General features: G+C 36.7%; 2 protein-coding genes across 2 annotated transcripts; both read left to right on the forward strand.

Annotated features, from left to right (window-relative positions):
- Positions 1–3,624: 3,624 nt before the first annotated feature.
- Positions 3,625–12,691, forward strand: LOC148923071 (forkhead-associated domain-containing protein / FHA domain-containing protein). The gene is made up of 12 exons (XM_089060068.1): positions 3,625–4,956; positions 5,156–5,290; positions 5,382–5,526; positions 5,843–6,142; positions 6,920–7,181; positions 8,174–8,340; positions 8,472–8,582; positions 8,975–9,026; positions 9,145–9,251; positions 9,326–9,454; positions 10,120–10,209; positions 11,685–12,691. Exons 1-12 carry the CDS (start codon positions 3,737–3,739, stop codon positions 12,213–12,215), a joined length of 3,249 nt encoding a protein of 1,082 aa, XP_088916194.1. The 5' UTR covers positions 3,625–3,736; the 3' UTR covers positions 12,216–12,691.
- A 2,713-nt stretch (positions 12,692–15,404) lies between these two features.
- On the forward strand, positions 15,405–17,233 carry LOC148923072 (putative ribosome biogenesis protein RLP24). The gene is made up of 5 exons (XM_089060470.1): positions 15,405–15,530; positions 15,642–15,743; positions 16,387–16,500; positions 16,575–16,711; positions 16,796–17,233. The coding sequence occupies exons 2-5, from the start codon at positions 15,663–15,665 to the stop codon at positions 16,962–16,964; spliced, it is 501 nt and encodes a 166-aa protein (XP_088916596.1). The 5' UTR covers positions 15,405–15,530; positions 15,642–15,662; the 3' UTR covers positions 16,965–17,233.
- Positions 17,234–22,990: the final 5,757 nt, after the last annotated feature.

Below are 22,990 nucleotides of genomic sequence, written 5' to 3' on the forward strand. Positions count from 1 at the left end.
ACGGCATGTACCCCGGGACCACATTGTTGCACATCAGCGGTTGTATGAGGACTACTTTGCTCCAGAGCCGCGTTTTGGGGATGCCTTATTCCGCCGACGTTTTAGGATGCATCGTCCTCTGTTTATGCATATTGTTGGTGCATTAGAGAGAAGGTACGAGTTTTTCAGAATCAGGGAGGATGCGGCTGGCAAACCCGGACACACGCCAATACAGAAGTGTACGGCCGCAATCAGGCAACTGGCGTACGGAGGCCCGACCGACATGTTCGACGAGTACCTCCACATTGGGGAGTCTTCAGCCGTCGAGTGTCTGTTGGAGTTTTGCGCGGGCGTTAGAGCGATATTCGGGGATCAGTATCTTCGGCGTCCGAGCCCCGAAGACTGCCAGCGGCTGATTAATATGCACGGGTCGGTGCACGGGTTCCCTGGGATGTTGGGCAGCATCGATTGTATGCATTGGGAGTGGAGGAACTGCCCCGCCGCCTGGAAGGGGATACACACTTCCGGCTTCAAAGCCAAGCATCCCACGTTGATCCTTGAAGCTGTAGCTGACTACCGGCTATGGATATGGCATGCTTATTTTGGAGTGGCCGGGTCGAACAACGACATCAACGTCCTCCAGTCGTCGCCCCTGTTCAACGATCAGTGCAATGGCGTTGGTCCCGCCATCAGTTTCGTCGCCAACGACAACCAGCACAACATTGGATACTATTTGGCGGATGGGATATACCCAAACTGGCCCGTCTTTGTGAAGACGATCAAGCATGCGATCGGGCCAAAGAAGTCCTACTTTGCGACCCGGCAGGAGGCAGCGCGCAAGGATGTTGAGCGCGCATTTGGTGTGCTCCAGAGTCGATGAGCGATGGTGAGGGGTCCGGCACGGCCGTGGTATATTCCCAACATCGGCGACATCATGTACGCGTGTATCATTTTGCACAACATGATTGTCGAAAGTGAAGGGGACGAACTGACTTAGTGGACCAGCGAAGATGACACGGGTGCCGGTCCAAGCCACGGCGTGGCCACCACGAATGTGAACATGGGGGTACCTCATGGAGAGGTTGAGCGGTTGCGCGCATTTGCCGACATGTGGCAAAAAAATGCCCATATTCGACTTCATGAGGATATCATCGAAGAGGTTTGGACGCGGAGGGGTGGACACTGATGTGGTTGTTTTTTTTTTCTATCTACTATGTAATTTATTTTTTTCGAATGATGTATGTTGTTTTTTTATTGAAATATTCGTATTTCCCGTTCGTATTCGTGTCGAATTTTATTTCCGTGAATTTAAATTTTAATTGTGAATTAATTTAATTGTGGGAATGGCTAGTGGGAGGGGCGAGTGGGAAGGGCTAGTGCAGTGGGAAGGGCTAGTGATGTGGCAGTGGAATGGGAGGGGCTAGTGCTGACGTGGCATGGGAAGGGCGAGTGGGAGGGGCGCCGCCGGAGACACCCTGATAAGATTTGCGCTAGTCATAAAATCAGGAATAATACTAATTCCCTAATTACCGTTATTCTACACACAATCTCCTCTCACAGGATCTTTCTTTCCAACAACAACAATTTTTATTCCATGTGAAATGCAAAAAGGGACTGAGTGTTATGAGTGGAGGAAATAGTTTATAAAATACAATTAAAATGAAAATGAAATTGAAGTAGGAATTACGCGAGAATACGATGTACTAGTAAAAGATATTGTGAACAAATCTACTGATCTACAGTGGTGTAAATACAGAAAAGAACAAAAAGGAAAGATTTCGATTCAGTCGATTATAAAATACTATCCACTGGACTACTTAATCATTAGATTAATGTATGACAGTTAACTGGCAATGATCATTATTTTCTTATAAAAATTGAATTAATCATGAAACGGCGTTTATAAGTCCTCCATTTAGATTGCTATTCATGTTTAAGTACTTAAGGCACAGTTATAGCTATAGTAGTACTATTATTATTTTTCACTTTTAACGCCAAAATGTCTACATTTTCTTGAACTCAGATTCAACTTTGCTGACTTATCAATTTTTCTGTCTTACCCGCCATATATTATCTCTAACCTACCAAAATCCATCGTTTACACTTTGAGATGTTCAACCTTACTTTAATAATATTTTCCAATTAATCAAAGAACCAAAATGTGTCTTTTGTGCGTACAAATTCTTTGTGAAGAAACTGATATCTCTGTCATTTTAATATACTCCATTACAACTTATCATCCAATTAACACTATTTCAAAATAATCCATATGTGTGCCATGTTATATTTTCAAATACAATCTAATTAAGCTCACCAAAAATTAAAATTATTAATGACATGAAACATCACTTAATTAGGAATTTTCTGTCATTTTTTTCCATCTCCATCTTCACCGCACTCTCGGTATTCTCATTCTCTCTCTTCAACATAGTTCTCCATCGTGCGCATCAAGTTCCCAACTAATCTCGACAACCCACCTACGCAAAATTTTGCCACACAGCTGATAGGTAATTGATACATTGGTCAAAGCTCATAATATTATCCGGCAAGTTTGGAATTCAATAAAAAAAATTTAATTTTTGAATATATAATAATTGTTGGCGATTGAAACTAAAAATATAACATATAACTGTCCCACATCAGTGTCAAAAGAAAACTGAAACTAGTATATAAGTCTCATAGGCCCTCCTCCTATCACCAATTTGTTTTAGGATGGAACCCATGGATTTCTATCATGGTATCAGAGCGGGTCGCCGACTATGGGTCAAATTTAACTGACCCAGCAATATATCTGGGCCGAAACCGAAAAAATGACTGATCCAGCAGTATATCTGGACTTAAAAATTTGGGCCAAGTGGTCCAACCGATCGGAAAAAAAAATCTAGAAAAAAAGTCCAACCCCTCCAACCGATCAAAAAAAAATCGGGTTGATTATCCAATCGATTAGAAAAAAGTCCAACCCCTCCAAGGTTCACTTTGAAGGGTTTGAGGGAGGGTGTTGGTTATTGAAACTAAAAATATAACATATAACTGTCATAGGCCCTCCTCCTATCACCAATTGGTTTTAGGATGTAACCCATAGATTAGAAAACTGAAACTAGTATATAAGTCTCATAGGCCCTCCTCCTATCACCAATTGGTTTTAGGATGTAACCCATAGATTTCTATTGATGATGATGATAATAATAATAATAATAATAATAATAATAATAATAATAATAATAATAATAATAGTATTAGACATCAATAGCCTTATATATTAACATTCTAATAAAAAGCAAAAATGTAGAGTTTTGTAACAACAAAATCCAAGTTATTTCAGACTACTTTAGATAAATAAACTCAACATCACGATCCATCATCTATAACTTTCAAACGATAACTTACTATTTCATATCGGATTCAAGAGAACATAGTTATTAGCCAACAAAAGTTGGACTATGCTAAATTCTGAAAGAAAAAAAAAATTGTTTTTTGAAAATTGATTAAATAGTTTAAGAAAGAAACTTTGGGCCGTTTCTTAGCTCGGCCCAATATGAAGCCCAAAAGAAAGGGAACTGTGAAACCGCGAAGTTCTTAAACTTACACAGCACGATTTGGAGGGAAAATATTCAATTTTATTCATATGAACTTCTTTGCATTCATTCTTTGCTTTGATCATTTTTTCAACAAATTCTTTGTATTCTTTGCAATCCATATACTGCTCCGATTACAATTACTTCAATTTTCCCTCTTTTTTCGTTAAGGTGTCGAGATTATGAGCAGTACTTCCGATTCTTCTTTTTCCTTCCAAATCAGAAAACGCCACCAATTTCATTTACAGCCGCTTAAAAAGCTCCGGCTAAACACCGTTAAATTTGCAATCTTGCATATCAAAACCCTCAATCTGCCGTTAATTTCGAGTTCCACCGCTCGATACTGTGAATCCCTCTTTTTGGAACCATTCAAACCCTACACCATTGGCCGGAAATCGAATCTCTGTGATTTTGTCTTTGCTGACGCTAGAGTCAGCAAGAGGCACTGCCAATTGTACTTTGATTCTTTGGAGAAGAAGATTTATTTGTTAGACGGATTTGTTAAAGGTTATAGTGGAAGCGGAAGCGGAAGCTACGCTTCTTTTTCTAGTTGCAGTGCTAATATTTCCACAAATGGGGTTTTCGTGAACGGGTCTAGGATTAGTGGGGTCGTTGAGTTGCGGGTTGGTGATGTGGTTGTGCTTGTATGCAGGGACAGCGAAGCTTGTGGGCTGAGTCCCAGCATTGGATTTTTGGTGGAGAAAGCTGTATTTGCAGAGGAAGTTGATTACAAAAGTTCTGCTGTGAGATGTTGCAGAGGGACAGATAATACGAGTGTGCTTCTAAGTCAGTGTAGGGATATACTGTGCAGTGATGACCCTGTATATTACATACGGCAGTTTATGGATGCTAACTGGAAAAAGGGGATCCATCTTTCTTTAGGAAATGGATTTAAGGGGTCTCTTCGATCATCCTCAGATGATAGTGTGGAATCTTGTTCAACTAGTAGGCTTCAAATAGGATGTCGTAAACGGAAAAGGGTGTACTCTAGGGATGTTGATGCTGTTGAGAATTGTCAGAGCGCCCAAAAGGATATCACAGTGATCTCTGAGGAAAATGTTGAGCTTGGGCGTTCTAACTTTGTTAGTGCAGCTAATACTGACAATGCATTGAAAAAATGTACTGACATTGTTGATGAACATGATGCCTCTGTCAGTAGTAAAATTACTGCTATGTCTTTGGAAAAGCAGGATTCTCGGCAATCTAAAGGACTATCAGATGCTGAGGATCATGGCGGTTGCATTCTGCCACCAGGAAAGAAGTTCTATCTGAACCGTCTGCAATTTAAAGGTGGAGATATTGAGGACAATAATGCTGATACTGTTTCTCTGCCAGAACTCTTTCATCCCATCAATACCCTCGAGCGTGTATTTATAGCAACATTTACTAGTGATCTATCATGGTGAGCTAGCAACCTCTGCTCGTTGATTTTGATACTTACTTCTATGTTGCAAAATTCTCAAGTTCTTTTGTTGGAGAAACACTTCTCATTTTGTTTTGTGGTTTTAATTTACTTATAATGATCTATGTGTTTACTTGTTTAGTTGTTTATGCTATGCTCTATGTTATGACCGTTACATTTAATAGCATTTTGTGTGTAGGTTTCTTACTTATTGTAAGATTCCTCTCCATCTACCAGTGACAATTGCTTGTCACAGTGCTGGAAGGTGTTGGAGTGTAGATCCTGATAAAAGGACATCAGTTCCGTTCACCGAATACCCAAACTTAACTGTGGTGTAAGTTCCTTGTTAGAATATCCTATTTATAGAATGATGAAATTGCTAAAATGAGATTAAGTTGTATGACCGAGTCTGTTCTTAATAATAGGTATCCTCCATTTCCTGAAGTTATAGCTTTTAATAATGATCGTAAGAAATCAGGCATTGGTTGCCATCACCCAAAGTTAATTGTGTTGCAAAGAGAAGACAAGTTACGTGTTGTCATCACATCAGCAAATCTAGTGGCAAAGCAGGTTTGCTTTTTTTTTTTTTGTAATTTAATTGTTTTTGCACTATATCATATGACTCTGGAAGGTTACCTTAATTTTATTTTTTATACTGGAGTAGTAAAATATTAAGGATTTACAATTTCACATATCTGTTGTGGCACAACTTTTCAATATCAACATCTATACATAAGTAGTTGTTTCAAGGCTGTGTTACCTTAACATATATCAGGATAATCACCACTTCTCCTTAGAATTATGCATGAGTACTGGGAAGGCTCTATTATACGTATACTCAAGACTCAAACAAAGGAAATTGTTGATTTTTTTTCCATTTCTGCAGTGGCATGATGTAACCAATACAGTCTGGTGGCAGGACTTCCCACGACTAAGTACTCCCAATTGTTTCTCTCTTTTCACCCGTTTATGTGAGGAGGAAACCAATATTGGTTCAAAATGTGATTTTGCTGCTCAGTTGGCTGGATTTATGGCATCTCTACTGGCCGATGTGCCTAGCCAGGCCTCTTGGATCTTGGAGTTGATCCAATATGACTTTAGTGGAGCTGCTGGATACTTGATTGCTTCTGTACCAGGAATTCATTCGCAAAGAAGTCCTGTGTATGAGTCCAAAAATCTCTTAGTGGTCAGTAGCTGCTCCTGATATGTTCAATATTTAGTATTTAATGAAGATACCTCTGATGGATATTACAATCTCAATCTTCTTTTTATATTATGCTCTGAAATCTTACCTTATGTCTCTGCTGTGTCACTTGAGCTTTTTTTATATTTTCTTTAAGTGCTAAGTCATTGGCGTTTCAGAGTTTAAGGTCTCATGGAGGTTTTCGTTAGAGTGAAGGAGAACAACAACCTATAGACAAAAACACAGTGAATATTAAAACCTACATTGAAGAAACAAATAGTTTCCAGTCCAAAGCGCTTGAGCACAGCTCTGATCAAGAATAAGTTTCCTACATGATTCTCTTGTGTGAAGAAACCCTTATATTGAGTAGGCTGAGCAAAGCCCACTAAAGGAGCCTATGACCTAACTTAATTTGTAACAAATAACTGATTAAAAAAATAAGACAATAATTCAACAATCAGAACCAGCGTGGTTATGCTGGCTCTCCGCCTCTCCCCCTTCTTCCTTCTTGAATAAACCTTTTGTGTAATAGTATCTTCATTAGTTTATTGGTGATAAGATATTGCATCCTCATTTTAGTCGCTTGTGCTAGCCGCTGGGATATGATATGGATATTTTAGTTTGGACAAGCTCTTCATGCGATTACATAAGTTTTTTCTTATGCTCAAAACTATAGTAGGCCAAAAGCGATATACAATTCCTACATTTACAGTCTGCATTTCCTGCTGCATTTATAACTGATTTTGTGTGATTTAATATGAAATACCTTTTCTATTGCAGGGTGACAAACATGAGTTATGGTCTTATAGTGCGAAATTTCTATCTTCAGTTAAAACATCTGTAGTAGGTTTGAGCCATATTTATTGTGCATCTGCGGACTCTAATGGAAGGCATTTGAAGAAGTTGGCATTATTTCTTGGAAAATATTGTGGGAGTGTGGATGGAATGTCAGAAGTTGTTTTGAGGAGAATGACAAACATACCGGCTGATGGAAATGCTGTGAGCGTTCTTATACCAAACCCAGAAGACTTGTCTGTGGGAGGTAATCTTCATTACTTGATAGTTAATTTGGTAGTATTTTCACTTTCACACAATTAAGACATGGAAAATATTTGTGCTCATTGAGGATCTTTTCACTCTTGTGGTTCGAACCAATTGAGTGCCCATTACATTGAACAAAATCTTCTACGTTGTGATATGTCCTTGAACTCCCAACACAAAAGTCATTGCCCATTGGTTGAAAATCTGGTGATTTTCTCGCTAAGATGGTCAAAGCTTATTACTGTTCCTTATCTTTGTTGTGTAGGTCAGATATTACTGCAAGTTGAGATATTATAAGTCAAAGAATTAATTTATCCACAAAAAGAAAAAGGTTGATGAATCATGAAGTGTAGACTGTAGAGCTGCAGTATGAGACTATAAGATTTTTAGTTCAAGGTTGTTTATTGCCCTCATCTTAAAATGAAACGGTATGAAATGTGTGAAATTCTGACGTTGATTGTGTGCTGCATTTTCTTTCCACATACCAGTGTTACATGTATCCTTGTGTGTTCTTTGGCAAGTGTAATTATATTTGTTGGGAGAAAAAACTTCAAACTTTTGTTCTTTGCATGAAAACTTTTAGAAGATTGTGAAAATCACTCATACAGTGTATTAAATCATGAAGATGTCTATCAGATTGCGGATAGCTGCATAACTTGTAAATTTTCTTCTATGTTTTTCTCATCAACAGATGGTATTATTATGTCATTGTATATACAATTTTTTAGTCTTTGGTGTGGCATAGAACTATAGAACAGCCATATGTGGAATGTCATCAATGCATCAACTGCCTAGTAACATAATGTCCATAAATAGAGATGTTGCATTTTAGTTTTTTCTATTTATGCTAAAAGACTGAAAGTTGCACGAGGTTCCATGCTTATTATCTGGGGGAGAAAACAGTTTTACATTCTAGAAGTTACCTAACAGTTAAAGTCAGTAACAAACCTAAACTTCTATTATGTTGGGTTAACTTTTTTCTTCTTGCTCTAGATTTTGTTCAACTTGGGTTTCTGCCGAGGAATGTTGCAAAATGGGTGGCTCCACTTTCAGACACTGGCCATTTTGCATTCTCTGCATTTATCCATCCTAAGGAAGTCCTTGAAACTGCTCAAGAACAAAGCAGCAAGGAAGTAAAACTGATTCTTTATGTGTATGCGGTGCGATTACAACCCCAGTTTTCATTTTTCATCATTATTTCTTCAATGTATTGTGAGTTATTTCATGAAGCATGTCAAATTTATCAATAGAGAACTTTGTTATATATGAACCAATGGGGTTGTATGTCCAGGGACCTTCTTTTTCTGCCATTTCTGGAGTTACTCAACTTGAATATGCTTCTGCAATATGTTCCCTTGTTGCATCAAGTCAGAGATATGCAGGGCTGTGGCGCCTCAAGGAGGTACGTGTTATTTTGAATCATTCTTGCATAATGTGTTACTTTTGAGTTCATTTCTTATCTCATTAGTCTTGCTGCTGTTTCACGTCAATGTTGAACATGTCTGATAAATGAAATTGTTGTAGATTATTTTGGACTTTGGCAGAAATAAGCAAACTTTTAGCATATTAATATGATCTGCCTTGGATTTGTATAGAAAAGATTGTCATTATAAGTCATTCTACCTAAGAAATTTTTATTTACAGAAGTCTTGGTGGTAGTTACAATAAAATAGACACCGTTTGCGCTTTATAGGAGTATATCATATACATGATCACTTAGAGCTGGAAGTCGAGATAATGGTTAGCAAAGTATATTGGCCATCAAATGTTTTCTTCACGTCTGTTTGTTTCCAGGTTTTGGGCCTGCACAAGTGGCCGGAACATTTGCAATCCGAATTCATTTTTGGTGAGTCAGTGGATGACCTTAGGTAATTAATGCTTTTTTGAAATGAGAATTATGCATTTTTTAAAACTTATTCTTCTTCTTTGTTCCTTTTTGGGCCACTTTTACTCTATGTTCCAAGGTTCATCTTCAGTTGGAAGCGTAAATGCACAATTTCTAGCTTCATTTGCAGCAGCAGCAGGAAAAACATCAGCACCATTTTCTGACTCCGAAGAATCTGATCCAGATGTAAGACCATAATATTGATAAAAAATGCGCTTTACTAGTTTGCTTGCTTATTGAAAGGTATACACTTATGTCAGTGGGGATGTTGGACTTCGAGTCAAGAGCTCAAAAATCCTTCCATCCGTATCATCTTCCCCAGCATTGAGAGAGTAAAGACCGACAGAAGTGGAATCATGGCATCCAGGCGCCTCTTATGCTTCTCAGAGGTAGTGAAACATGAAGTAACTCACTCTTAGTCATTGAATTGCCCCTTATCAGCTCCCTTTCATTATTAACATGCTATACTGAAGACATACACATATAAAAATATCTAAAGTTAATTTGCCCTCATAAATCTATATGGGTAATGTTGTCTTTGATATGCACACGTTGGGGGTCCACCTAACCCACCAACACTTTTTAAATTTACGTTCACTATAAAATGATCAGTTATCCAGTTTGGTTCAGCTGTCTTTATTAGTTCAGAGAATGATATCTGAACCCGGAAGTTTTTAAATCCATCTCACTGCACTTTTTCTTCTCATCTTACAGCATGTGAATAGCTACGTTTTTAGATGTGAAATATGTGATTCTGGTTCTTCTGTTGTGAAACTAATTTGGCCATATATTTTGGTTGATAATTTATAAATTAATACTCCATCCGTCCCCCGAAATTAGTTCACTTCCATTTTTAATATGTTTTTTTCTTTCTAATGAGGTGGTGCCCATTCTCCACTAACAATACTTCATTCACCTTTTCTTTCTATCTCTCACCCACTTCACCAATTTCGCATTAAAACCCATGATGTTTCCAAATTCTCTATTTTTATCATTTTATGGGATGGAGGGAGTAGATCTGAACAAGCAAGCTTAACATACCCATCTTGAACAGAAAACATGGCACAGACTGGAAAATGTTGGCATCCTCCATGATGCAGTTCCTCATCCGAGTGATAGAGTTGGGTATCCTATGCATGTGAAGGTATGGATTTCTTTTACTGTCAAAAGTAATTTTAGGGTACCAGTTTATGGGTATGGAAATGTTGTTTTCAATTTCTACAAAGCTGGTGATATGACTGTCGTTAATTGTCCTTATATGAACTATACTGCTGCATTGTCCGGTCTGCCAAATATACATTAATGGAAATTAATACAACAACATTTTACGGAACAAACATTTAAGAGAAGTTACTTTTTATAGTTGATTTGGTCTATTCCGAACTTTCAAAACGAAAAACAAAAAAATCAGGTTATGAACATACCAGATTTCTGATCATTACATTTTCTGTCAAACAAATGGGGTTACAGAGTTTGACACTACACATGAGAGGTCAACCCAGATAATTTATTGTCTTTTCAATGTAATGCTATTGAGATTCCTGGAACATTTATCTTTCCATGTGACACCTTTGATTCCAATTGTACTTATTGCAACATTTGAATGATAGACCTGCTCGTACCCATCAAGGACTTTTGGCTTTTGTAATAAACAAGCTGATTTAAGTTCCTTATCCTTACTCATTAATCGCTATCCTCTTCTTCTTTTTCTTTATCCTATAGGAAACCCATATTTTCATTCTGCTAAGTTCCTCTTTTAGAAGTTTTGCTGCTTCAGTACTGGGAATACCTTTATATCCTTCATCTTAGCTGTCCCTGATAAACGAACAATCTTAAGTGTTTCTCAAAATGAAGCTCTTAGAGTTATCAAAAACCAAGCTGATAGAAATGAGAATAAAGTTTAAACCGGTGCTTCATTGTTTATATAAATGATAAACCCTATATGCTTACATATTGGTTTGTTTGCTTTTTAAATTAATGGACTTTAGAATTCAATTATTTATTTTGGGTCTTTGGGTCAAGGCCTATTTGTGTAATGGGCTTTTCTTATGGTTGGGGTTTCCTTTAGTATTTAAAAGAGTCCAACGTACGTGTGGGAATTCATTCAGGAAAGTGTTGAATTGTTGATAACAACATTTTGTTGTGGCCTCGTTTGAGTTCAGTTTAATACTATTGCATTCATTGTTCATCATCCACCTCTACTATCTCAGATAAAGTTCTCGGTTATGGAAAGTTGATGAGATGATAAACCAGTTGAAATATAGTTGCTGTCATGCATGAGCTTCCATTTTTGCTGTCTTTATGGGGTGGAGAGCTGCAACTTCTAAATGAGCATCTGGATTACTATTTGCATTCTAGACTTCTCGACTGTTTTGTGAAATGATTTTTAAAAAAAAAACTGTAGTTAGATGTACTTCCATCTGCTGACTTATGCACAATTTCTCTCAAGTTCACCAGTCTCTTGTTTGAATGCTTTGTTTCATATCAGTGTTACAATAGAAACTCCATTTCGAATAATATTTTCATGCATGTGTGATCTCTGGGCTCCATTTTGGGAACCTCATCTGTTAAAGGACTTGAATGTTTATATTTTTTAAAGATAAATAAAGTTTTGAGCAGGTGGGACGTAGGCGGTTCCTATCTAAGAAGGATGGATCTTCCTTCGGATGGGTCTACTGTGGATCGCACAACTTCAGTGCTGCTGCCTGGGGACGTCCGCTCTCAGAGGGACGATCGAATGGGAACATGAGGAATAATTCTGCACTGGGCTCGAGACTTCATATTTCCAACTACGAACTTGGTATCGTTTTCGTTGTTCCCCCACCAGATGGAGCAAAAGAGAATACTGAAAACTTGGACGATGTTGGTTTGCCATTTGTCGTGCCCCCACCGAGATACAGGCCAACAGACAAACCTGCTACTGCACAGGCAATAAGGGAAGCACTGGCAAAGCTTTCAGAGCAAGAAAAGGAAATGAATGAAGCTGCAGCCATGGCTACTGATGGTGACTGGATGGAAGAGGGAGATACAGAACACGAGGAAGAGGAAGGGGAAGAAGAAGAAGTTGCGGAAGCTATTCAATATGTCAGTCGTGAAAAGGAAGACGAAAAGGCCTACGCTGATCAACTCTGGAGCCAAGTGGATTCTTGAGAAAGTAAGTTGCAAAGACTCAGGTGGATTCTTTATTGTTGTGGAGCTTTTGAGTGTAGATTGAAGGTTTTATCATTGGATGGAGCATGTTGTTGAGTGCTGTATACAAGAGGCCAGGAGGGTCAAGTTTGAATACGTATATATATATATATATATATATATAGGGGCATGTTAGGGTGCCACCACCCCTTAAAATAACACCATACCACCATTCCTAGCCAATCATTTGTACACGTGGACGAATAATAAGCTGCCACGTGGCAAAAAAAAAAAAAAACCCCCCCAAAAAAGACGGGCAGCAATCTGCTGGCCTTTAAACAGCAATTTTTTTTGAACAGCAATATCCAACACGTTAGACAGCAATCTGTCTAACGTGTTGGATATTGCTGTGTAGCGTTTATAATATTGCTGTATAAGCGTTGTCACGTTGTCATTTTAAGGGTGGTTGTCATTTTAACACAAACCTATATATATATATATATATATATATATATATATACACTCCTTGTGCATCTCTGCTGGATTGGAAGTGAAGTGATTGTAATCAGGATTTAGGGTTTAGGGTTATATTTGTAATCAACTAAATCTCTTTGATGTAAATATAATCAATTTGTAGTTGATAAATTTTGAAGCTCATTTATAGTCAGTTTATAGAGTGATTTTGTCCAAATTAGTGATGTCAGGTATCCTTATTCTGAGTTTGAATAACATGTGGACAATTTTTCGGCTGCCGATTTTTCGTCTCGAATTTTGTCGGTTTGATTTTATTTGTTTTTTGAGTTGCCGATTTTCATCTATTTTCCCGTTGGTTTGATTTTATGACATTTTTCACGTGTTTGATTTTACGTTTGTGGTATTTTGCCTTCTTTCAGCTCTTTGCTAATTCTCTCCTTGGAGGCTTACTTTTATTTGTTTTTTTTTCTATGCTAGTAACATGAATACACATGCTCATTTTGAATTTTTACCATTTATACCAAACCTACAAATATTTTCCAATATGTATTTCATATTAAACAGGATGATTAGTAATTCTTATTACAACCATTTATATCAAATTCAAACTCAAACAATATTTTTTTTCATATATTCACACAGTTTCAGTAACACTTATATTTTATCTAAATCACATATTAATCTTGCAATATTTTATAATTATTAGTTTAATACTCCATCCATTCTATAGCAGTGAAAACATTTCTTTCTAGCAGAAAAACTAAGAAAAATGTGTGTAGTGTAGTATTAAATAAAAGAGTGAACTACAAAAAACACCCCTATGTATTGTCATTCGAACATTGGAGGTATCCATATTTCAAAAAATGCATCAGACACCTTTATGTATGCATGTAATATCATTTGAAGTCTTTTTTCACTTTTTACGGTCGTTCATGCCCTTCTCACCCTCGTTTTTTTTTCCAAAATGCCACCTAGGGTATTTCAGTCTTTTCAAATAGAGTAAATTACAAATTTGGGACCTATGTATGGGGGTTCGAACGCTAGACAACCCTAAGTTTCAAAAATATCGCCACACACCTTTATGTATGAACCTAATATCATTTGAAAGACCTTTTCACTGTTCACATAATTTTAAGCTATTTTTCCACTAGTTTTTTAATCTTCAGAATAAACAATTTTCTTTTCCACTCTGCCACTTCTGCCTGTTGTCTATTTGAACTTCACTCTCAATAAAAAGGACCGTTCACTTCTTCTCTTCTCTCTCGATGGAGGGCTTAAGCCCCTTTCGAGAACCTTTATTTTTTTTGTTTTTTCTATTTCAACTTTTTGAAAATTATTAAAAATTTTCTTCAGCCTTCACCAAGTTAATATTGTTAGAGAGTAAATAATCAAAATTGGAATGATAGAAGGGGCTGAACTGCATTTTTGTATCAAAATTGCAGAGGTAAAAAATGGATGTCCTCGTTAGAGAGGATAAAGAAGATTAAACTTTTAAAAAAATAATAATATAATATTATTATATTATCTTTCGTGTTAAACATGTAGACATAGAGACAAATTATTTCCTTGAAAATTGTAAAGAGTTAAATTTTATATCGTTTCAAGTATCAATAGTATTAAAATTTCATTTGAGGTACCCCTATAAGAATATTAAAATATCATAAATAGTACCCCTTGTTTTAGCAAAGACCAGAATGCCCTTAGTGGCATTTTGGTTAAATTCAAGTGGAAAAAGGGTTTAAAAGTCCGTGAACAGTGAACAAATCCTTCAAATAATATTAAGTCCATACATAGAGGTGTGTGGCGATATTTTAAAAACATAGGAGTGTCTAGCGTTCGAACCCTCCTACATATGTACCAAATTTGTAGTTCACTCTAAATAAAAAGATACTAATAAAGTAGACGAGAGGAAAAAAAATAGAAATAATAAAATAATAGAAAGAGAAAAGTAAGCGTGAGACAATATGTTACTTTTTACTTAAAACAAAAAAGGAAATAGCTTTACTATTATGGATAATGGAATGGAAAGAGTATAAATTTAAATATTCTACTAGTTTAAATTGATGATTAATATATTTGCATACTCCCTATAGTACTTTCATAGGAAAATAATATTTGTTTTCCTTGTATTATTCTATTAAAAGCGATACATTTTTTTCTTTGTATTATTCTATTAAAAGTATCACATAGTACTTTCATAGGAAAATAATATTTTCTTTATTTTATTTTTTTCCATTCAACTCACAAAATAATACTACATAAAATCTCGTATCGAAAAATAAATGATCGACATGATCACATCTAGGACGAAGTACTATAATTTTTTGTTTAAGAAATCAACTGCAATGTGCACTAAACACACTATATTTCAAACTTATATTAAAATACTCCCTCCGTCTGTAAATAGAAGTCCCGTTTTTTCATTTTTGTCCGTCCATGAATAGGAGTCCCGGTTCATTTTTACCATAAATGGTAATAGGGTCCCACCTTTCACTAACTTATCCTACTCATATTTCATTTAAAACTAATATATATATATATATATATATATAAATAAGTGAGACACCTATTTCACTAACTTTTTTCCACCCACTTTTCTTAACATTTCTTAAAACCCATGCCGCCAAGAAATGAGACTCTTAATGACGGACGGAGGGAGGGTAAAATATGAAAACAAATTTAATGACCAATTAATGTAATAGCTGATTATTTCTAATTATAACCCATCGAGCCCATCTATTAAATCTATAAGAATTGAATCCAATTATTTTGTAAGCCCAATTTTGGAGGCCTATAAACAAACATTATTCAATTTTAAACCCTAGCTCTTCCTCTTCCTCTTCCTCTTCCTCACGTACACAGGTAATGATAAACAAACTATAGTATATGATTCGCGAAATCCGTGGTTTGTGAACTTATGTTTTTATCAATTTTTTTAGCATTCTATGCCCTAATTTTTTTCTGGAATATCAGAATTTATAAAACAAGGCAAATATGAGATTGGAGAAGTGCTGGTTCTGTTCTTCTACCGTGTATCCTGGCCATGGGATTCAGTATGTTCGTAATGATGCAAAGGTAAGACCTTTTACTATTGCACAATTTTGTTTGTGTTGATTTCTAATTTCTTTTATATAGGTGCTTGTCGCTTCGATTTTTGTAGGAACATCTACTTCTACTGTAGTGCTTGTCACATAAGCAAGTTTCATTTGTTTTCAAGTAAATGGAAAGCTAGGATGTTCAATCAAATAGAGGAACTGGATGCTATATGCTTCTGTTAATTACTTTTAATGAAGATCATTGGGCTAAAGAAAAAGGGGAAATTTTGAATGGTGTACTATCACTGTGGAAACTGTCATGGTTGGTGAAAATTTTGAAAAAATAACAGAGATCATTGTGTTTTAATTGATATTGAGCTGAATTTCGTTTTCTTTTTTCGGTGGTAAACAAAATTGATATATTGTTGCTGCATTTCTGTAATCAAGTCTTGACTTATTTTGCTAATATGTCAAGTGGTTACAGTTCACATTAACTTATCTTATTTGCTCTCCATTGCGAATTAAGTACTATGAAGTGACCTTGTAAAGGTCTAATATGTTTCTGGCATTCTCAGTTGATTAAGAAATTGATGGGAGACTATAGTGCATTGATCAATTACTGTTGATTGGATGCTGCTTGACTATGTATAGAATTAGTACATGACCCTCATCTTGATTTGCAGATATTTAGATTTTGTCGATCAAAATGCCACAAGAATTTCAAGATGAAGAGAAATCCCCGCAAAGTAAAATGGACTAAGGCTTACAGACGGTTGCATGGCAAGGACATGACACAGGTAAATGTTGTATAATCATTTTCTAGTATTCAAGTGTTTAATTTTGTTACTGACCCTTTTTGTCCCGTCCAAAGGATTCTACTTTTGAGTTTGAGAGGAAGCGGAACAGACCTGAGAGATATGATAGGAATGTGACAGAGAACACTCTCGCAGCCATCAAGAAAATTGACAAAGTCAGGGTTGACAGAGAGGCCAGGCACCACGCCAAGAGGTTGGTGTTTTTTTTCCACTTTATTGTTGCAATATTTTGTGACCTCGACTAGCTACTTATATGACGAATCATGTAATTGATCAGGTTGAAGCCAAAGAAGGCCCAATTGCAGAGGGAGGCAGCGAGGGAATTGGAACAGAGCATTTCCATGGTCAAAGCTCCAGGAGCTCTACAGCAAGACCCCTCACTCACCTTACCTATCAAGGTCAAGGTGTCGAAACCAGAGAAAGTTGATAACCGTATGGAGGAATGATGGCACCACCTTTACATTTTTTCCGAGTTTACTCAAAGAGATATTTAAGGCTTATATAAGTAGGAACGAAGGATTGATTCTACACAACAACTGGAACTGTTGGAACTTCTGAATAGGGATTCATCTCGTTCGTTAGCTGATAATGTCTAGTTGTGTTCTATATCATCTTGAACTCACTGCCAGTTTTGCTATATGTTGCCCAGTATATCAATATTTTGTGTTTGTATTTTTTTCTGAATTTGATGCCTCAGCATACTGCTGCATGTTAATCGGTTTTACTTCTTATCTTAGGCTTAATCATAGTTTCAATTTTAGTTTTTTCAAAATTCCATCTTATGTTACTCTGTGTTTTCTCTTTCCTGTAATGTATATTTCTACATCACTGTTTAGACATTTCAAGTACTTATATTGCAATTTTGAGATTGTATGGGTACCTTAAATAATATTTGTCTTTTGATGCGAATTGAATTACCATGCCATTGGGATTTAGGGTTTGGTGATGCATATTGCTTATATCACAGTTTGTTTGAAATGCTTCAAACAACAAAATAAAAATAAAATAAAAATACAGAATGCATACGGAAAGATATGCTTCAATACACTATCTGAAACTTCCTTTACAGCAAAATGAATAGTACTATTCTATCTATGTCACAAAAAATAGTCTCATTTTGAACTCATATCTAAAAGTGGAAAGTTCTCTCATACTATATTTACCTTTTCTCCTATTTCTCATACTTTATCCCCTTTTTTCTCATCTCATCTTATTTTATCCACTTTTTTACATCTCTTATATTTTACCAATATCTTTTTTTATTAAAATTCATGTTGTCCACATATGAGATTATTTTTGTGGATGGGTGGATTACAACATAATAATTGAAGTTAATTACTTTATCAAACTAATCAATTAGGCCAGAAAAATACAAAAAAAAGAAACAGAAAAAGAAACCACAAGCAACTAAAAGTCTAAAACAACCTGTCTTTCCTCCTATTTCAATTGCTTTGCTTGGATACTCTCTCAAGCACTCCACCGGAAAGTAGCACAGAAAAATTACACCCACCAAGCTTTCCTTGTATAACAAAAAGAGGGGCATTCCATAGGAATGTCGCTTTGAATTGGCTACTATTTTTAGATAAGCCTTTTCGCGACATCAACATTTTTCATATTCGAATCTTAGCCACTTACATCTGTTTCCTTGGTTTGAAGAATTCGTTGACATACATAAGAGCAAAAGGTAAAACGGGAAGGAAGAAATTGATATCTAAACACATATAGTACTTCCTTCATGCCACAAAGTTTGTCCCATTTAACTATGTTAGTCCGTCCCATAAAGTTTGTCCCAATTGGATTTTCAAAATAGAAATTAAATACATCTCTCAATCTCCTTAATGTGAGACTCTTATTCCACTACAAACCTCCATTTAATATAAAGTCAAAACAATTTAATAAAACTCGCACCGAATCAAACTAGGACAAACTTTATGGAACCGATGGAGTACAATTTATAAAAAGAGGAAAGAGATGAAAAGGGAATTTGAATTGATTTGACAAAAAGATTATTTAAAATCTTAGGGAAATCAAATGTCCGGCAAAAGGGGGGCTGCAATTGGAGAGTGAGTGTTCAAATATCCTCTTATGGAGTTGGAGATATTTGTCACTTAAAGGTGTTGAAAAAGTGCAAAAGCATCTTAAACGAGTGAAATGTACTATAGAAACTGCAAATGTTCATTTTAAAGTCTAGGGACCGTTAGTGTGCATTTGTGCTGGTTTATCAAACTTAATAATACTTGACTCAAACTCATTAACTCAAACTCATTAACTTCATGCATTTTCATATTATTTCGAAAATTGTTTGCCCTAAAAAAATAAGTTATCTCTACAAAATTCATACCTTGCCTAGGGTTGGGGGAAAATACCAGAATACCGAAATACCGGGCTTATCGTACCGGCAAAATAACGATTTTTTTCGGTATACCATGTGTTAGAGTTTGTATACTAGAAATCACGTTTCGAGTGATTGAATACCGTAAAACTCTTATTTTATTTTCCAAGGAATAAAACAGATTATTTTTGTCATAATGTTGTTATGTTTTACATTTAATGGATGTTAATTGCATGTTTAAATGTATAAGTTAACTTAACAAAGTCTAAGTCTTTGTTTTAGTAGACCGGTTGTGAGCAGTGTCCACTTTAAGGTAATACGGTCAGTCCTAAATAAAGAAAAAGAAGAATTCCACGACCTAGATGGAATTAGACTATCCATCGTGAAAGATTGCAATATCAGTCCGCATATTTCTAAGCCTTACTGAAATAAGATGACATTGGTGTGGTAAAGCACTGAACGGATCTAACAGCAAGACTTGTCTTTGTGTTGTCTACTGAAAGGCGAGGTCTTGATAAATATTTGTTTCTTAATCAATGTAGGTTAGCATTGAGCATACGGTATTGATTATGCATTACTTTGACTTATCAAATGGTGCGGGTTTTTCGCAACCCAATAATCCTGATATATTGGGTAGTGGTGATTAATATCTAGCGGTGCTAGGATTGCTATTATATTGAATCGTGTGCGAGGTGAGTCTCGTTTGATAATGTCCTCAAGAGGAGCGCGAAACAAGGTTTTATTATTCGGAACCTAGCTAGTTGGAGTTTGATCACTCTATGAATAATAAATAAGAGTTCCATGCTAAGTCCACTCTTAGAATTAATAATAAATTAATTAAGTAAGTCCATAGCAGACATTAATTAATTAATGGACATTTTTATCTTAAGCGCGAGAAATGAAAGTTAAAACGGAAACCCAGATTACTTATAATTTCGGATTTGGATGGGGAGAGTTCAATATTACTTCTATAGTAGCTGCTCGTAATATTCCAATTAAAGCTTATATTAAATTGTGGGTTCAATTTAATTAATAAAAAGTAAATTGGATGAGCCCATATCCAAAACCTTCCATAGATCCCTGTCTGAGCTCAAAAAGAACTTAATATAAATAGGAGAATAAAGGAGATAGAAAAAGAAAACGACACATTATTTTTTCTCTTAAAATTTCGTCCCCCCCTTTAGGAGTTGGGCGAATTTTTCTTCTCCTCCGTGGAGTAGAATTTCTGTCTTCTTTATTTAAGTCCTAGTATTCCGGTGAGATCAGCTCACACTGATATTGGAGTACAGTTCGGGAACCAGAGAGAAGATCTGTGGTCTAGTATTCAAAGCGTCACGTGGAGAAGTAGCTAGCCATCATCAATTCTTTGGAGAATTAATTAGGTATTATTTCTGCTCCGTAGAAAAGCATGTTTTAGGTTTCAATATACTTAAAGCATGATTAATTCAAGTTATGGGCATGATACATATGAGAATTACGCGAATAGATTTTGTCTAAATAATCTACCAAATAGATCTGATTATTATGTGATTTATTTGTTCGATTAATTATTAAATTATGAAACCGAACGCACGCTTCCGCTGCCAGTTCCTTCACCGTGACCGTACCGAAATCGTTCGGTACGGTATGATACCTTATCGAAAGATTTCGGTAAGGTAACAATATGAATTTTCATTTACCGCAGCATACCTAAATTAGGTATATACCGTAAAATATACTCCCTCCGTCCGGCATTAGGAGTCCCGGTTAACTTTAGTGCGGGTTTTAAGAAATGTTTGAGTGTGTAATAATTGGAGTGTGTGATAATGGAATGTGGGACCCATTTGCACTATTATTTGCTTTATTCTTTTGATGTGTTTTTACACGTGCTTTTTAGTGTTATAATATTTTTATTTCACTTTTTATGAAAATATCTAACCGGGACTTGATAAGGCTAATTTCATGCACCGGTTATATGGTGAAAAGCACTATATTTTACTGGGTCTAACACAGTTTTTAAGCCAGGTGTGCGACAGAATCGCTAGATCCAGGAGAAGCTGGAGGAAACGGGCTAACGAAGGAATGAAGGAAAAAAGTGAGCAGAATTGAAGGAAAAGGAGGCTAGAAGAAGGGAGTCAATAGCTGAGGGCAACAAAGTCTATCTATACCTCGCTGGGCCCCACTTCAACGCCTATAAATAAAGGAGCATGCAACACACACGATATACGATTTTTCGCTCTTAGCTCACACACAACACACACACTTGGGAAATGGGAGTTCTAGGGTAGTTTAGGGTTTTAAGGTCTCATCTTCAGAGAAAGTCCGTCGTAACACCGTCCGCGTGAGGGCGAAGATACAATCTATTTACTTTCGGTTCTTTTGCACTTTATTTCGTTCGAACTTCACTTTTGGAAGTCGATTTGGTTGTTGCTGTTACTGATTATCTATGCATTCCTTTAGTTTCTGTTATATTTTTGTTATCTCGTGTTGATCTACGTTGATCCTCTTGTTTGAAGTTTTATTTCGGCAAGTTGCATGTTAATCTCTGTTTTTGTCACTTTGGTGCTTGATCTGGGGAATTTGGTGGTAGATCTGTGGTGTTGTTGTTGATCGGAGGTTGTTTGATGATTTTGTAGTTATGGAATGTTTTTGGCTGTAGTTTGTGTCGGATGCTTGGATCCAGAGTGGTTTTAGCATCCGAGGTTGGATCTGAACAGGGGAAGTCGAGTTGTGCATGGATTTTGAGTTTTCTGTTTACTTTCTATTTTACTTCGTCTAGTAGCCGTAGATCTGCTTAATTCGTAATTGTTTTTTTCGTTAAATCGCTAAAATCCAGTCTGCTCTGTTTTCCGATTACGCTTTGTACCTGTTTCTTCTGAGTTTTTGTGAAATTTGATTTGAAGAAGATGATGTCGCTGTTAGTTAGTACTTTAGTTAGTTGTTTTACCAGCTTTTCGTCCGTACTCTGCTTTTTCAGTCATGGTCCCCACCGTCAGTTTATTTCCCAGGTCTAGGTAATTTAGAATAGTTTCTTGGATCTAGTGATTGTCTCGATTTCATTTTACATGCATGATTTATGTTTTGCCTAGATCTAGCTGTTAGCGTAGCAGATTTCAATTCCAAGTTTAGTCTAATTTCCTCAACCCAAAAATGCGTGGCAGCAGCCAACCCAAAAATAATTTCCAAATCCTTGAGCATGTTCATTACGCATCCATCTCTGTGGGATCGATCCCTACTTCCCTGTGCTAAGTTTTAGTATAAGTGGTTGAGGGTTTTTGAAGAAGTATTCTGTGTGTCCGACGGCCGAGATTTTCCAACGACCAGTGAGCTCCTAGACCCTGTGATCTAGCGGATTTGCTGGACCTAGGAAACTTGTTATTCTTTTTCTGTGCACACAGTCTAACTACCGATCTTCAAATGGCGCCGTTGCCGGGGAAGGATGGCGTTTATTGTTATTGCGTTTGAGGATTTGGTGTAAATAATTTAATTTCTGTTATTTTTTTCTCCTTGACAGTTTATGAACACGGGCTTCCATTCTGGAAGTTGGGCTAGTTCATCTGGTTCAGGGAGCGGCCGATACAAGTGGCAAGTCAAGGAGTCTACGTCCACTATCACCACCAGATCAGGTTTGAGGACAGTGGACCCATTTCCGTTCGAATAAGAAAGTGAGAAGGAGTGGAATTCGTCAGGAGAAGAAGACCCGAAGTCGTCAACAGAAACAGAGCATTCCGAGACTGAGGAGGAGGAAGACCCAAATATGGCTCATTTAGTAGATCTCGATCCGGAGATAGGGTCACTCACCGCGCATCTCGACGGTGAACCAGCCCATGCCATAGTCTCAAACCCGCGTCGGAGGTCTATTGATATCAAGACAAATGTGCTCGGAGTTTTGCCCACATTCTCTGGACGAAGGAACGAATGTCCTTATGAATTCTTGAACGAGTTTAGTAAGCTGTGTATCATTCAAAAGCGCCCCAACGAGGCGACTGAGGAGGACTACCGTTTACGTGCAGTTCCGTTTGACCTCAAAGGGGAGGCTAATACTTGGCTACTGAGGCTTCCACCAGACTCGATTAACACATGGAAAGATTTCAAGCTGGAATTCTTGGATTATTTTTTCCCTTCCAACAAGACGAATGCCTTGAAGAAGGAGATTCGGGA

Source organism: Salvia hispanica, chromosome 6 (genome assembly GCF_029641045.1).
Source record: "Salvia hispanica isolate PSC_SH4W2 chromosome 6, Shi_PSC_v1, whole genome shotgun sequence".
NCBI classification, from domain to species: Eukaryota; Viridiplantae; Streptophyta; class Magnoliopsida; order Lamiales; family Lamiaceae; genus Salvia; species Salvia hispanica.

Excerpts from the sequence above, each read along its gene's own strand:
- LOC148923071 (XM_089060068.1), top strand. The coding sequence starts at position 3,737 with ATGAGCAGTACTTCCGATTCTTCTTTTTCCTTCCAAATCAGAAAACGC. Across the intron at positions 8,341-8,471 it reads TGATTCTTTATGTGTATGCG|GGACCTTCTTTTTCTGCCAT; the intron begins GTGCGATTACAA and ends TTGTATGTCCAG. Across the intron at positions 9,027-9,144 it reads GCAATCCGAATTCATTTTTG|GTTCATCTTCAGTTGGAAGC; the intron begins GTGAGTCAGTGG and ends CTATGTTCCAAG.
- LOC148923072 (XM_089060470.1), top strand. The coding sequence starts at position 15,663 with ATGAGATTGGAGAAGTGCTGGTTCTGTTCTTCTACCGTGTATCCTGGC. Across the intron at positions 15,744-16,386 it reads ATGTTCGTAATGATGCAAAG|ATATTTAGATTTTGTCGATC; the intron begins GTAAGACCTTTT and ends CTTGATTTGCAG. Across the intron at positions 16,712-16,795 it reads GCCAGGCACCACGCCAAGAG|GTTGAAGCCAAAGAAGGCCC; the intron begins GTTGGTGTTTTT and ends GTAATTGATCAG.